This window comes from Cygnus atratus, chromosome 1 (genome assembly GCF_013377495.2).
Source record: "Cygnus atratus isolate AKBS03 ecotype Queensland, Australia chromosome 1, CAtr_DNAZoo_HiC_assembly, whole genome shotgun sequence".
In the NCBI taxonomy this organism is placed as follows: domain Eukaryota; kingdom Metazoa; phylum Chordata; class Aves; order Anseriformes; family Anatidae; genus Cygnus; species Cygnus atratus.
In genome coordinates, this window is record NC_066362.1 from 59,952,115 (window position 1) to 59,969,401 (window position 17,287).

General features: G+C 41.1%; 1 protein-coding gene across 1 annotated transcript in view; it reads right to left on the reverse strand.

The window, feature by feature from the left end:
• TBXAS1 (thromboxane A synthase 1) overlaps positions 1 to 17,287 on the reverse strand; it is a 178,430-nt gene that overhangs the window by 65,785 nt on the left and 95,358 nt on the right. The window contains exon 9 of the mRNA XM_050709650.1: positions 488 to 802. Within this exon, the coding sequence (XP_050565607.1) occupies positions 488 to 802 (315 nt within the window). The remainder of the gene's footprint in view (positions 1 to 487; positions 803 to 17,287) is intronic.

Consider the following 17,287-nt stretch of genomic DNA (forward strand, 5'->3'; position numbering starts at 1 on the left):
TTATTTCAACATAGTAAAATGTTTTGTAAAGGTTAAACTTCCATCGTGACACAAAGTTCCCAAGTCATCTCTTCAGATGCTCTAGTGACATCATTTAACAGTTTCACAATAATAAATAAGTAAAAGCACAAAAAGAACCCCCTAATATAGAACAATTTTGAATTTTTACCTGAAAAAAAAATCTCTATTTTACATAGGTACTCTCTCTCATAAGCCAGTCTGACAGAAAACCAGAAGACATACCATCAGCAAAGGTGGAATGCTATTCTTTTCAAAGCAACACATAGCCCAACTCTTGAGAAGACAACTTTCCCCTCTCTTTCCTTCACTTAAAAATGAGGAAAACTAAGGTAATGACATGCAAAATGTTGATAATATGTTAATAAAAGATGTGTATACAAACGAGGCAAACAGGGGTCATTCAGGTGCCGTACTGGCATGATATCCACATTGCCTTGCTCCGTCCACACCAGTGCATTGTACTCACGTGCTTTGCTGAGAATTCATCTATCTCCTGAAGCACCTTCTCCTGGCACTCTGGGTTGGTGGCTAGCAAGTACGTGGCAAAGGACAGGGTGCTAGTGGTAGTCTCGTACCCAGCAATCAGGAAGAGAAAAGCTTGGCCTGCTATCTCATCCTCCGTTAATGTCTTCTGAACCTTTTCAGATGGGGTCTTGCCAGCAGGAGGCACCTCATTCTGGCTGGAAGTGGTGGCTGGACTGATCATATCAAAACATCCAGCTGCCAAGGAGTCAGCTGAGTTGCGGGAGTCGAGCATCCACTGGAGAAAATCTCTGCGTCTCTGCAGAATACAGAATGAGAAGAAGCACAGAGAATGAGAAACAGAGTGGTGCCTTTTCCCATGTGGGGTGGAAGGAAAGAGCTGTTTGCTCTTGTTTTTGTTTATACTGCCTGCTCAGCTCCCACAGAATGGCCACCAACCTTTCATTGAAAAAAGAGACTTCTATAAACCCCCTGGAAATGCCATCACCTTTTTGGCCCATTTGTTTGGAGGCACCATACCCATTTGTTCACATGGTCCAAAGTCTGAAAGGTCACCTAGGTTTATGTTTGCATCTACAATAATTTATGTACCAATTTCATAAGACAGGACTACAAACTGATCTCAATAAACAGTGCTTTTAATGAGAAAGTACAGATGTAAATATTCTTGTATCAATACACATCAACGCAGCTTTTTTTTTTTTTTTAATTTTCTTTAAGTATTTGCAGAAATGCTTTACAACAGTAAGCATTCCTCTACTACAAAAACCTGTTTGGGTGACTTCTCTTTGCAGAATGTCCACTGAATGATTCTACTGTTATGAAAACTGTTTTCTTTTGCACTAGTTTCTGACAGAAAAACTCTAATAAACAGACCTATGGATAAGAACGAGTTGACTCCAAACCAGCCTGGACAGCAAGCTTGATTAGGCTTTGAAATATAACCCAAAAGGTTTGAATTGACTTTTGGGAGTGGGCATAATAGAATTGTGCTGAACCTAAGCCATAAGACTATGTGATTGATTTTCAATTCCTCAAATACCAACAGAATACATGATAGCTCAAGGACTTAGAAGTGACTGCAGTGCCAGAACATGACAACTTGTGCACTGGGATGGACAAAAGAAAGGGCTAAGTCTTTCTTCAAAAGAAAAAGAAAAATGCTGTAAAGCTATTTATCTATTAAAAAGGAATCATTTCAATGATTTCTTGGATCTGATGAGAGATGAAGAAGAAATGGGAAAGCCAGAGTAAAGGACAGGCAAACAAGATAAAAGTAAGGAAGGAGTAATTAATTACAAATGTCAGAGGACTTAAATCAGATTTTTTTTTCAACATGATGTGGGAAAAGAGCAGTGAGACACCAAAAGAGGAGAAATATTTAGTCTTGTGCTTTTCTCTGCTGCCAACAAACTGTTCGGACTTGGTTATTTTGGGGTCTGAGTAATACAAGGAATTAATACATTGTGCCTGTAACTGCTCCCTCCCTCCTCTCCACAGGAACTTTTCATTTTGCATGTGTACAGTATGTACCTTGTACCCATGTCCACAGTGCACATTGTACCATGCTACACCTAAGAGTTAATAATCCAGATAGTAACCAGTGCTAGTCATCACATGCTGAAGGACTCTACAAATTGGACAAATGGCATTACCTTCAAGGCACAGGATACGTGCTTTTCCTCCCAAGAAGTGAAGGCACACAAAGCAGCATTATATCCATTGAGCTCTGTGAACAAGCTACAGCTCTGAAAATAAATCCTTGTGCCTAGACTTAGGCACAGTTTCCAGATTCAAACTGGCCACTTTGCTCCAGTGATAGCATGCCACTACTCACGTATGTTCCTTTAGACTGGAGGATACAAGATTCCATGCATACTTCTGCTATGCACAGCTAAAAATTTCATGCAACGTTTCAAGGAGGGGCTTTATTAACAAGCTAGGAATCCACAAACCATACGACAGACAGTCCAGCTCCTAGGCATGGCCAACATTTCAGGGGGCTTTCTGGTACGTATATTTGGTGTGTTCATCAGTGTGTGGACAAAATAGTCTAGTATAGTAATGAACTGCATCTGTAGAGATATTCCCTTTTATTCATACAACTAGTCGTCATCACCTAAACTACCTTTTTAACAGTCTAATTACATCTATATTCATTGGAGTTGTACCCCTGCAATATAATATTCTTCAGATGGCATAACATTTGGAGTAGGTCTGCATTCATCCTTCTCTAAGTGTGAATTTTCTTGTAAAAAAATCCATTGCTCTCCAAGGATTTGCAGTCCCCAGTCATGAACTGTAAGCTGAGACTGGTCTTACATTTAGACAATACATTCTCTGGAGACCCTTGAAGATGTTTCTCCAGCCTTAGACAAAATCAGGTCCCAGTCCTATACAGAGCATCTGGTTATTGCCATGATAGTACAGTCATAATCATAATGACAAGTGAATGAAATTTCATTCATGAGAATTTTTGCTGAAAGCAAACTTAATGAATGCTAGCATAAGTGAATATTCCCAAGAATGTGCTCCGAAACGCCTCTGTGGCCATTTTGAGGAGCTCTTTTTATTACTCACATAATATATTTGGTTAGGAATTTAAAAGCTTGTCTTGTTACAGAATCTGCTTGTAAGGTCACCCAGTCTAGAAACCACTAGCTACCTTATCGGTGCTATGCAATTTGTTCACAGGTGAGCACAGGTTGCTAAGAACAATGGTTTCATAAACAATCCTTACAAAAAACACATTCATTTGTAAAAACTACTTGAGCAATAGTGGGAGGAAAAAAGCATAAAATTGGAAAGATACAAGCTTTGTTCAAGATAATTCTACACCGTTCAAGGAGCTATATTTTAGCAAAGATTCTCTTCCTTATGGTTCATTCTACTTCACTTTAGGCATCAGTATAGAATGCAACATAAAAAATAGTCATCAACCCAAGTGAGAGAAAAGATTTCCAGGGTTATAACCAGTCATAATGAAACATATTTTTCTTCCGCACCATCAGGATAGAAAAATCACTCTGACTCAAAAACCTAACAATGGCAATAGAGGCAAACACTAGCATAAAACCAAATATAATTGGATTGTTAAGTGCTGGAAACGAGAAAAAGGTATCTCATGAAAATTCACGTTTTTTTTCTCTACTCAGGTTGACAGCAATAAAAAAAATAAAAAATAAAAAAGCCAGTTCAGTTTGACAACAAACCAGGTACTGACAGTGTCACTGCACAAAAACATTCTCTGGTCATCACATATGGCTGCTGGCTTCCTTTTTCCATCAGGGACATTTGTTTGATTTTCCTTACAAAAAGCAAAAGCCCATAATAGGCCCTATCCTGTCCTCTGACACTTGCATAGTTACATTACAATGGCATTAGAAAAAAAGTTTCTGCTTCAAAAGAATGGTGTGTCAGTGAGACAGACTCTTGTTTTGCTCTGGTACAACACAGAGTTTATCATTAAGCAAATGAAAATCGAATGGAAAGATACTATTAGAAAAATTGTAATTTCAGTGCAATATGGGACAGGGTACACGTCTAACTTGGTGGTGACACAGACTTCCCCTTTGAAATATATAATAAGACAAGCCCTGCTTTCAGCTTCCCTGAGATAGACACCTTGCAATATATTTCCTGACACCAGTGTTCTGGGCTGTATCATTTCTCTCATTAGTCTCCTTAAGCATCACCTGGCCATGCAGAGAAATCATTCTGCACAGAACCGTAACGAGCTATACACTACATACTGGAAGAATAGATTTGTGCTATACTGGGGAAGGCCGGTCAGGCAGTATCTATCACCCCTCCTTAAGTCACTGCTTTTAAGTTTTGCAGCTGTCAAAAGAAGAGAGAGGTATCACTCTCGTGACTCTTCTCACAGGAGACATGGGTCTTGGGGGGAAGGGGATGTCTCCAGCTCTTCCCATCCTAAACAGGGAACCACATTTTCATATCAAAGATTGACATACTGGCCAACCTTTTGGTAAGTTCACTGCTGATTTGGGGATCCAGGGGACCCTTGGGTTATGTTTTCAACAGAGAAATTGAGGCATGTGACTCCTATGCAAGGTGAAATGAAAAATTACTTAAGGAAAACTAGTAAATGTATATCAGTTGGAGTTTTTGTTCCTAACACTGTAATTTAACTTGGATTTTCTGCAAACTATAGTTAAATTTTGTACCACTCTCATAGTTCAGTTTCCCATCTTGAGCCCAGAACTATGAAAAGCAAGTTAAAGATGAAGTAAGAAATCAAATTAGAAGACGTGATTGATTAGTATTCTGTAAAGCACTCGCTGTGGTGCAAAAGTCATACAAATGTAATGCTGTTAATACAATACCACACACAGTAAGCTATGCAGACCCTCCTAGCCTTTCTGAAATGCTCTGATGGCAGCTCAGAAAAGCAGGAGCTAAGCTTCAGAATCCCTATCTGACTGGTATAAAACTCACATCTCTCTGAAATACTATTTTAGCTTTCTACAAACTCATAAAAACACTGCTATATTAGTTTATTTCTAGGTCACTTTTTATAAGTTTGATTTGACAAAGATCTTTTTAGGTAAGAACCCTGGTGTCACCCTGAAGTTATCAGTAAAGTACTGCAGAAGCTACCCAGATCCTCTTGAAACTGAAACACAAAATGCATTCCCACTAAAACTATCATTTTGCCAAACTGCTTTGAAAGGGTCACACTCAACTTCACTAGCAGGTTTCATTTGGTTTCTCAATGAAATCATGAAAAAAGCCAATCTCTCTGCAAATATATTATGCCCCAAAACCTTTCTGAGAGCGCTTCCTTTTGCCTTGGGCTTGAACCCAGAAGCTGGAATTAACTGGGAGGCCAGAGCTGACAGCCCTCAAATTTGTGTGCCTGAAGACTGAGGGCATCATGCTCCTGTGGATGATGCTCAGCCCTGGAAGGATCCGGAGACTGATGAACTGCAGGGTCCTGCCCTTGTTTGAGAGTGGCTGGGAGGTTTTCAGTCTGGCAGAAAAAACCTGTTTTGTTTGCATTTGTTAACATCAGCTGGCGGAACCACTGCAATGTTTTTATTGTAAATGAGCTGAGTGTCTGAGGGCAGGCATGTCTTACAAAGCACTATAACTTACATTAAAAACCTGCATAAATTTAAAGCAAAAAAAAATACTCACTGAGTGCCACTTGGAAAGTGGAGCAACCTTTAGCAGCCTGGACTGATCTTAACATTTGTAGTGAAACCCCAGACTTGGAAGGTTTTGTTAAGTTTGGGCTTGTTCTGATATTTTTATACATTACCATTTCTAAACCCCTATGGGAGTTTCTGGCTGTAGTTTACTGCAGTAAGAGAGCACTATGAGTACTGAATGACACCCTATTTGATGTCAGAAGCCACACCAATGCCTTTGCTTTCTACTTGAAAGAAAAAAGAAATGTCCCTCCAACAATATCACAGAAATGCTCTCTGAAATGCTGAGCAGGCCCCAGAAGGGGCAGGTGTGTCAGCAAACTGTCGAAAGCACCTCAGCATGGAAAGTGTAAAACATGTCTCCTGCATGGGACCAAGAGCAAGTATAAGTCCAAGTATAACACAGATTTTATTGGCTGAGTTGGCTAATGAATCTACAGAGTGGCCAGTATGAATTAGTGGTTAAGGCACTGACCACCAGAGAAACCAGGATGCTTAGAGCTGCACTCCCCTTTTTGCTTTTAAAATACAGTTATAACTTCTCCATCTGTAAAATCGGTACAATGCACATCAAATCTTATAAAACCCCATGAGGAAAAGCTAATGATGATCTCAGAAACTCCTTTAAGACCTAGGATGAAAACAGATTTACGGACTCAAAGAGTTTAAGGCAGAAAGCACCATCGCATCAGGGAAAGAGGCCTGGAAGGAATTCAGCAACTTATCTACTCCATCCCCTCACCACAAGGCAGGATCAGCCAAACCAGCCCTGACAGCTGTTTGTCTAACCTGTTTTTAAAAACTCAGCCAAGCTCCAGATTCCCACAGCCTCCCCAGGCACTGAACTGTTTTCATCGAGAGAGGTTTCCTCCAGTGAGTCGCTGCATACATTGCAGATCATGAGATGGCACCCAGCTGTACCTGTAATGTCTGGAGCCCCACAACTTGTAGGTATATGTGCCTGCATATATATATGTTACTGCAGTAGGTCTAACAAAGCATGCCGATAACAACAACAACAAATCACACTGCTGAAAAATACAAAGCCATTTTCGCTTGGTAGTGTCTCAATTCACGAGGTGAAGGAGAAGAGCGCTCAGGTACTGCTGTTTTCTTCCTCGAGGAATTTGCACAAGTAGGAACATCTTTTCTGGTATAAAGAGATCACAATACCTTCTTTGGCTCCTATTATACAAGCTGAGCTTTGAGGCAGTGGAACAAAACCTGGTGCTTGAGGCTCTGCAGCCTCACTTGGGTTTTGGGCACACAGAGAATTTCACAGCTGGTTTACATCTTCATTCTGATATTCAGACTCTTCTGACCTCCAAAAAGCAAGGTTAAACTAAGAGTTTTATTAATCTGCAGAGGCACAGGCAAACCTAAGTTAACCTGAAAGCAAAGTGTGGGGAATTTCTTATAAAGAACAATTTGCCAGGGACCCATCTACTTTCTCCTTATGTTGCCAGAAGTGGCACTAACGGGCTTACGTCTTGAAAGACAACTGCCGCCTTCTCACTGTATTCCTACGTAATCCAGGGATGAAAGTAAATCTGAATTTCAGTTCTCATTGGTAATGAAGAGAGAGCAAAGAAATACTTCTAGTTGAGACAAGCTGAACATAGGTCTTTGTGGCTCATGTAGAAGGAGGCTATTTTTAATCTTAAACATGTGGACCTCTTGCCTGAGATCCTAGCTAGAGGCCTGACTTGGCTGAAGAGGGAAGGGATGAAGAGATATTACAATTAAGGACGCTGAATGTAGTCACTCACACATTTTTCCCACTACCCTAGAGTTATAGCAGAGTTTTAAAACATAACCTCAATTTCAAACATCAGCCAGATAATATATTTCTGGGTTGTTGTTTTTTTTTTAATTGTCTTTGCTCTCCCCACCTTCTGTTGCTGACTCGTTTTCAGCCATGATTCCCTCCTGGAGGCTTCCCTCCTGGAAGTGATACCCAAACACAGGGGCTTGGCAAAGCCATGAACAGTCATGGTACATGGGATCAACCTGGGGAGCCCACAGAGGAACCTTAGGAAGCCAATGAAACAGGCAGTGGAGACAGTATAAAACAGTATTATACCATGGACCTGCCCAGGAATGAATAAGCCACACAAAGTAATTCAGAGCAAAGTATCTGACGTCTTTCCTGCTTAGCTACAGACACAGGAAAACAGCAGGAACTGTTCTTACTGAGAAGATGACACTTTTAGCCTTTCATTAATCTGTCACTTTGGGCGTACTTTGATAACATATGGGTGGTGGTGAATAACACGGAAGAGAGAAAATAGGGTACATATCTATTTCATTCTTTCATTAATTACGTGGACACACAGAGAAATCTATAGCTTGCCTGGAGAGCTGGAAATTCTTCCAGTAGTTCCGCATAAAACCAAGAGACTGCTTGCAGCCTGGTCTTTTTACAAACAGTAGAAAACACCCCTAATGAACTGACTGCCATCTGTGACATTGGGGGGTTTCCTTTCAATACCAGGCTGGGCAAAATGAGCTGGGTGTCTACAAGAAACAGTAAATTTCTCCCTGAAACTCAGTTTTATGGCAAATGAGTGCCCTGCACTTTGTGGCAGCTGGTTGGCAGCCCCAGTCCAGTGCCCAGCACAACGGCGTAACCACTATGGTTCCCTCTGTGTCATGCACATGTGGGGACAGCTCAGAAAACAGCCCAAAATGCAATGGCAAGAGAGTGTCACCCAGCCTGCATCACGGTGAGCAAGACACAAATGACATTGGACTGGAACCTCCTTATTCTGTATTTGCAAAACATTCAGTATAACAACACTCTGGTAACAGCTCCTGTCATTATCACAGTACAAACAGTAAATATTGGATATGCACGTGCAGTAGCTAAGCTTCTCCTGCCCCACAAATGTTTTGCTGCTTGGAGGTGGAGGAGTGAGGTTATCAGAATACACGGTGAGCAAATAGAGCAAGAGAAGAAGTAACTGAGGAAGGAGAACAGCTTGGGCCAGGGCCCCCCCATGCACACCAGTGTGTGGAACTGGCACTAACTCCAAGTCAGCCCAGAGCTGACCACTCCACTGCACACTGTGCACACATCCTCTCCCAGGGCTTATCTGGCCTCCTAGTGAACCATCTGACACTCCTCCCCTCCTCTATTTGCAGGAGGAAGGGAGGATGCAGGAAGGGAGTGTTTTAGGATAAGTGCCTGACACCCAGCAGCTTGACCCTCTACTGACTCAAACTGCTGACTAAAGGCTGCTGTTGCAGGCAGCTCTCTGTCTTTTTTTTTTTTCCCCCCCACAGATTATAATTGTATTTACTTAAATTTAATTTCTGATTAATAACCAGTTCTGGTTTTAGCAGTTGCCTGATATTTGAGATTATGCACAGAAATATCATTATTGTTTCTTTGTTCTTCCTGCCCCACGTGCTCTCTTCACCATGCTTGCAAAGTCCCACCACTCACTTCAAAGGGCCATTAAGATGTCTGGGGGCTGTCCTGGGACTTTATTGTGCACCTCCTGTTTTCCCCCATCTCTTCCTATGATTTGTTTGAGATCCTCCCTTTCTGCATCATATTACATACATATTGCATACATTCTGTGGGAAGGAACACCTCATTATTCAGTTTTGTGAAGGCCTTAAGTAATTCTGGGTAACAAAAAAAAGTCATTTTTTTTTTAACTGAACTAATTGTAACTGTTAGACTGATATAAACAATACACGCTGTTAGAAAAAAGCACAATGTTATTTATGGTCTTTATTAACAATCAAAAAAAAACAACAAAACACTGGCCTTTACTATTGTTTTTTTCTGAGCAACTGCTCTTCACTGCTGGTGGGTAGTCCCACTGCTGGTTTATCCATTCATGATCACACCTGCACTCTACAGTAAGATTTATACCGGATCTTTGGCTACATTAAACTGGCCTTACCGATAGTACATAAATCTCCTGTACATGTGGATCTCCACTTCTGTGCACAAAGGGGTACTGGTTCCTGGTGCAGTGGGTGAAAGCAGCATTGGGAAGGAAAGGATTATTTTCAGCTACCTGGTAACCGATAATAAATTGTGTTATCCTCTGCGGTTTCATGGATGCTCGGTTCAGTTATGAGCTTTATCCAATAGATGGCTCCTCAGTAGCAGAAAGCATTCTTCCCCTGCTCTCCTTCCCTTCGGAGAGTTTTCAGTTTGACTTTCTAATATTTACACATCCATTATCTTGCAAATATAGGCATTTTGCTCACACTGATAAACACACAGAAGAAGCGTGTGTGCATGAATGAAAGAACAAAAGAAAAATTAGATGGTATTTTATATATTTTCATGCCACTTTGTCCTCTGCCAGTACAGGGATAAATGAAAAATGACAGGCAGGCAGCACTGTGGTCTGGAACACTTCGTAAAGTCACACACTAAAAAAAAAATACAACTTCAGAAACACATGAATATTAACAGAATGCCAGAATACCAGCCGTCTTTTTCCCCGAAAATATGAGGACATCTTCCATATCTTACAGATTCCTGACTGAGCAATACTTAAGCAACTTACAGGCATCATTACTCCTCTGTCAATAAAAGATTTTTCACAAGGAAAAAAAATCCCTATGTGTAATTATTGATATAATGAACCAGGAGAGCTCTCTGTAATTGGCAAAATGCCACAGGGTGCAAGTTAATATCATTATGAGTAACACTGCCATTTCTGAGATGGGGAAAGTGAATAAGCTTTTGTTGTTTTCCAGAAAAACACAACAAGTATAAGAATAGCAAAACCTGAAACATTAATTACATGCAGACAAACCATGTTTATCCCAGATATTCAACTGTGACTTCCCTCAAGCAGAAGAGCAGTTCCCAGTCTTTTCTGTTCTGAGATCTATCTCACATCTCAAAAAGATCTGGTCAAACACCTGCCAGTGACCCCAGTTTAGGGATCATGACCCCCTGGTCAGACCACACAAGTGAAAAGTGAAAACAGAACACCCACAATAAATAATAAATCTCATAGAAGCCAGACCATGACACTTTAAATCGCTACAGCTTAAATCCCCACACTTCAATGGGGCACAACTATAAGCCCACTATACCTGCTGTTAGCATTTAGAATAATAGCATTCCTAATAATAACATTTATGCTTGAAAAATTAAGTTGCTTTGAAAAATGGGGAAAAGGCACCAGTTTAGTATAAACATCCATGTAAATATATATATATATAAATACATATCTTAGAGATCCTAACATTAACACAATTACAACCATAATAACAACTGTGTCAAGTGAAAAAATAAATGTTTTAGCCCTGTTCAAAGCTCAGCACACAACCACTGTTTACATTTCAATGCTCTGAAAGAACTTGCCAAATGCCATACCTCAAACCAGCTTTTTGCTAGCTCAAAATTGGAAATTTGTACCGATCCACATTTTGCTTACTCCAAAACAAACTCGCGGGCTCTGACACTATTGCTTCCCCTTACTAGCTAGCAAACACCCCTAAGAGTCCTCCAGCCTAACAGGTATTGAGCAGAAGAACAGGGCATGCAAGGCTAGCCCCATGCTCTGGGGACCCCTCAGTTAGCACAGGGGCCCTTTGTGTGCCCAGACCTTGTTGCAGCACACAGCAGCTGTGGCATCGCTCTAAATTGTGCAAAGAGCAGATTTAAGCCCAGGCCAGTCCCAGTACTGGTGAAAGACAAAAGGTCCATCTTTTCTGCTTTCTCTCCCTCAGGATGCTGCAAGCCAGCAGAACTTACCCTGACCCAAAGCCAAGCATGCAGACCTTACCCTCCTCCTCTTTTTAAAGGGCCAAGTTACAAACACACTGAGAATCAGAATTCGCAACTGAAATACTGACAATGCTTTTCACCACGGAGCAGTTTAAAGCAGGCAGCAGTGATATTCATTAAGCTGTTAATAATGGATTGTGGCACAAAGCAATTTATCAAGTTTCCATTGTAATTAAAATCACTGAATATTTGGGCACTTGCAGTGCACCTAGCTCTCCCTGTTTCTGAAGCTTTATGTTTTAATGTGAATTATGGCTCCCTCTCCCAAGAGACCTGCTAAAAAGCTCATTTTAATTGGTATGTTTTTAATTGAGATTACATTATTAAAAAGTGTACGTTTCTAATGATGAGAGAAAGGAGATGCTCGTCTCCCCTCTAATCTCTCTCTCTCTTAGATATAGCTTGCTTATCCCAGCAGGAGGAAAAAACGAAGGGTAGTCACTCCAAAGAAAGTGAAGAAAGCCCTGAGCAGCCAAAGGATGCGAAGTCAGGGCAAGGCTGCCACTGACTTTTGTGGTGCAGGATCTCGTAGGAAGATTTTTGGAGAGGAAGAGGAATTGCTGCGATCATTCAGGCTGCTCTTTAGCAAAAGTCAGAGCAAGGAATGCCACGCAGAGATTCCTGCCTCGCAGCCAGCTGACACTGAGGGCACGTTCCAGAAAACCTCTCTTTAAGGCTTCCAGCGACAGAGAATCTGTCATTTCCCATAATAAGGGACTCAAATGTTAAATTACCCTCAAAATCCAGATACAGTCATGAGCGGCTGGGGTTTATCAAAGGCCTTCATCTCTGCTGGCTCCAGCAGGCTGAGGAAAGAGAGGCAGCTCCCAGGGCAGCCCAGGCATGGTGGCAAGAGAAGAGCCCCAGCGAACAAAGTTGAGGTTTACTTTTGTGTGTTGAAGTGGCCACCAGGCTCAAAGAAAAAGTAACTTCATGCACTTAGCAACAAAATGCAGACCCCATAAATGGTTCTTCTGTTGGCAAGATGGGCTGTCAGTGTCTCTTATAGCAGGAGTATGGATCTGGTAAGGTAAGTAGACAGAAGAGAAAACGAAGAAATATCAAAGGAGTGCAAAGTAGAAACCAACAGTTGAGACAGATCAAGGGAAAAAGCCTCCGGAGATCAAAACATACCAACAAATGGACAAGACGGTTGAACCAGAATGAAATATCATGGAACAGCTTTTTCATAACTGCTTCAGAAAAGGTCATGCTGTATTGCAAAAAGAAGACAGTGCATGGGGCTGAGAGGTTACCATAGGCAAATAGAGACACAGACAGACTAACAGAGAAACATTTCAAGATCAAGCCAGCAATACCACAAGTGCTGCAACTCCCCTTGCAGTTCTGGGAGTGAGTCAGGGAGGAAGGAAGGTGAACCTATAACAGATAAAAGAAGAAAAGACAAAACATGAAACAAAATTGAAAATGATAAAACCAACAGAGAAAGGGAAAACTCTGCTATTGCAGTTAGGTCAGTAAATCTATGATTTTTTTTCTAAATTAAGAATTCAGATGCTTCTGTCTAGTTACATATGTCAAAAAAAAGTCTCTTTATAGAGGCAAAATACCCAAGCAAGCTATTGCTCTGAATGGAAAGTAAAACATATACATGAAATGCTTCAACAGATCCCCTGAAGGTTTAGATCAAGAGTAAGGTTCAGGAAAAAAAAAAAGGTGTATGCAAATGAAGATTAGAGGTTATATCCCACCTTGGCATTAAAGGTCACCACCCTGCTATGCAGGAAATTAATCTCCAGATGATTTTGTTCTATGACAAGATTCCCTTTGTTTGTTGTTTGAAAACCCCACACTCTGGATGAAGACCAGATCACAGATTAGACATGAAAAAGGAAGGGGCTTCAGTGACCTAAAGCAGGGTTTTCTGAGAAACTTGGGAGGAACAGACCAAAAGAATAATACAGAAAAGAGAGGAGGAACCGAGAGAGAGCAGAGTTAGAAAAGAAAGCGAATGGGCACAATTTCAGGGTGAGGATTTTTTCCTTTCAGTCAAAGGGACAAATACTGACACGGTAACATGAAGGAAAGCAAACAAAAGAAAGCGAGAAAAGATATGTCAGAAAGTTTTACTTTATGCTGAAGAAATGGCAAAGGAGAACAGTGCTTCCAAGCCTACAGGAAAATGACCTTAAAAGACACATGTAACGCTGCTTAGGCTGGGTATTTTGCACAGATGAGAACATGCCAGATTACTTACTGATTTGGCATGTATCAACAGATACATGACTACATCAGAGTCTGCCCTGCGTGCTAGGGTAGAAAGGCAGCTGGAGATGCTCTACTTCCTTCCTACAAGGAATGGAGCCATGGACATAGCAAAGTCTCACCGGGTATGTGCAACTTCAGTAACTCGATACCTAGCAACATTTCCCCAAAGACACACAAGAAGCCAACAGGTTGCAACAGTTTTGATCCAATTATTTTCTGACTGGAATATCAGGAGAGATTCTAACTAAGCAGGGGACAAACTTTATGTCTAAGGTCATGAAACAGCAGTATTGAGTACTAGGTATAAAAAGTATTAAAACCTATGCCACATCCTCCTCAAACAGATGGCCTTTCAGAAAGATTTAATCAGACACTGAAACGCATGCTGCGAATACTCATTACTAGCCCAGGATCAGGCTGGGACAAGTGGCCAGCACTGACGTTATTGCCTACAGGGAATTACCACGGGCATAAACAGGCTTTTCAATGCTTCAGCTTCTCTCTGGATGACAAGCACAGGGTCCCCTTGCCATCACAGGGGAAGCCTGGGAGGGTAAAGCAAAAAATTCATGAGGGGTGGGCCAGGTCTAGTTTTCAGGGGAAAAGCAAGAGACCCAGGCCCTTTTAAGGAGCAACCATCTTCTTTTTGGCTTCCTCTATTTTCCACTCGTGCTGGTCAAGCCACCACAAAGCTCAGTGACACTGAACAGTCACTGAGTCTTTACCTACAAAACACAATAAGTGCTTACTCTTATTTTTACGGACACACAAAACCAGAGCTGTGACCACTCCCCCTCCTTCGGTATTAAGAACAGGAAGAGCAGGGTATAACCACAACAGCCAGCACACAGAAGGAAGTGTCCAAAAGGTGAACAAGCTGTCCAAAAGGAAGAAAAAAAAAAGGGGTACAAATCAAGAGGAGGATTTTTGCTCTCCCCTAGAACAATGGATTTTGAAAAAGACAGGTTTGCCATTTAATTCTTCCCTCCTCCAATTTTTCAGAAAAAATTAACTGCAGCTGTAATTTGAAAGACTCCTTACACTATCTTTTGGCCTGGATTTTTGATAAACAGTATTTTAAGAGACTGCTTTTACCATATAAACACAGTTTTAAAAAGTCACTAAAACCCTTGACATTACCAACAGCTGAGCATGTGGGTTTATTTATTTTTACGCTGGTTGAAAAAAAGCCTTTCTTCAACACTAAAAAAACCTTCTCAATTAAAAGATGTTTCTCATATGCTGTAGATCAGCAAAGCCAAATGTCCATATCACTTCCTGCACTGGCTGGTGAAAATAGGAGGAAAATGCATGCAAGGCTTATTGACAGAAGTGTTTAAGACCTTCCTCCCTGTGACTCCGAAGGTATCCAGTTGGCCTAAGGACTTTCTGTGGATTTATGATGCTGCAGGGTGCATCTGAACCTCCCTTGTTCTGCCCAGCAAGTGGTAAAGATACCTTTTTTTTTTTTTTGAAGGCTGTCTGAAGTAGCTCCTCCACACGTCTTACTTAGCAAGCGAGATTAGCTTTTTCTGCATAGATACATTTTCTCAGCATTGTCTGCAAGATCATTCCTAGCAACTCCAGATACCCCCAAAATGTCACCCCTCTAGTCAGTATGAACATCCTGGTTCTCTGATTTCATTCCCATCCTTTGGTACAAGTCTATGTTCTTGCAAACTGAAGCATGTGAGCAGTGCTCCAAGAAGTCAACAATGTTGCTCAGGTGCATGATGACAGTTTAGAGCCTGGACTGGAGGCTGAGGTGGGACATGTGAGATATCAGATAGGGATGCTGCTCCTGAAGAACTGAAGATAAACAGCAGTGACTGAAAAAACTAAAAGGGAGACTGAGGTATTGGGAAGAGTGTCCCATATGTCAGGTTATTTTGTTATGGTAGCTGCATGTCTTGCTGGAGTGAGGCAAATAATATACACATTATGCCACCTGCCTGTTCCATGCCTCGGATCTATAAAGTACTCTGTCTGCTCCATAACAGAGGTAGTAGAAATGGTGTGATAAGAGCAAAGGGTAATAGCAAGCAGATCTAGTATGTAGTGGCTGGATGCAGGTAATCAAGCAGATATTTGCTATCTCCTTGTGACTGCAGTGCTCGTAAAGTGCTGGGCTCACAGGTGTGCTGGGCTGCAGAACTGGACAGATGCATCAGTAATGCAAAATTCTTCCTGATTCCCCATCACGCCTCAGGGAGGTGAGAAAGTCACCATTCTCCTTACTTATTCTGTCCTTGATCTCTTTTGAGGAGAGAGACTGCAGAACTGCATTTCATGATGAAAGCACCTCAGCCAGACATGTCAGCCCAAGTCTGAAACCAAAAGATCCTGTTTTGTAGGCCGGCAGTTAATCTTTGGGAAGATAACAACATACTGACCAAGAAATTTCAACTAGTGACCAAAAGTAATAAGGACTTTGAGTTCATTTCCCTCTGAGGAATTGAGGCCTTGCTGTGTTTAAATGCCCACTTAAGAAATCCTGAGGAAGTTATAAAATTCATTAAAAACTTCAGCTTAAAAAAAGAAAAGGAAAGATATTTTTCTTCAAATTTGGGAAGGAAAGCAACTTTGAAGGCAAGCATTAATGGATGGATTTTTAAAAGCCGCTGAATAACTAAAACTCCTTTTACCATAATGCTACTTTTTATCCTGTTAGAATCACCATGTGCTGCCCAAGCACAGAAAGCAGACTTAGCGTTCAGAAGATTTTTAATATACTCCAGAGGAATGATACTCTTCTGCTTAAAAAAGCAGAGATACAGGTTTGAGATTTGTGTTCAGACCCCATATTAAGCACAGATTCTCTCTGTATCTTTAAAACACATTTACTGTTCTTGGAAACTCATTTCACGTTCCTCGCGACAAAGGCAGAGGATAAGAACAAGATCAAACTGTGAGAACAGCCTTGTGGAACAGAAACGCAGTGTCCCTCCCACAGGCTTAGCAAAACAAAAGGACCAGACTGATCCTTCATTTTACTGACTTTATTAATCAATTCAAATAAATTATTTAATATTGCCATATCGTATGTATCCTTAAATGGACACCACTCTCATTCAAATATAAACAAGTTCTGCTTCGTTTTCTACAACGGCAAGAAAACTGCACACTATTAGAAAGTGTCTAATCCTCCCATCTGCTGTTTCCTTAGAAAAATATTTACTTTTAAACATCTGTACTGCATTTTCCACAGTTCAAACACACACATAGCTCCTGGAATGTACATAGTATTTAGCAAATTTTTAACTAAGTTTTCTTAGTAATTGTATAGCTTTCCCTTGACAAGAAGAGGATCAGACTTCTTCAGGAGGATTACCTCTGCTCAACTCATTTCAAGCAGCTCTTGAATAAAATAGTTCATTAGTTCACGAAAAGGAAAGACTCCAGGGAGCTGCTGGGGAAGGAAGAGAAAAGAACAGAGTGCCACAGTAATTAGGTTTTCAGATTGTCCCTTATCCTCCAGAATGCAGGTACATACACACATGTCCCTCTTCCCCTTAGGTAAAACATTTAGGGGAGCTCATTGCATGTTCTTCCTTGGGAATCAGGGTTCTAGAGATTAAAGTTGTAACCAGGCCATCATTTCACAGAAAGA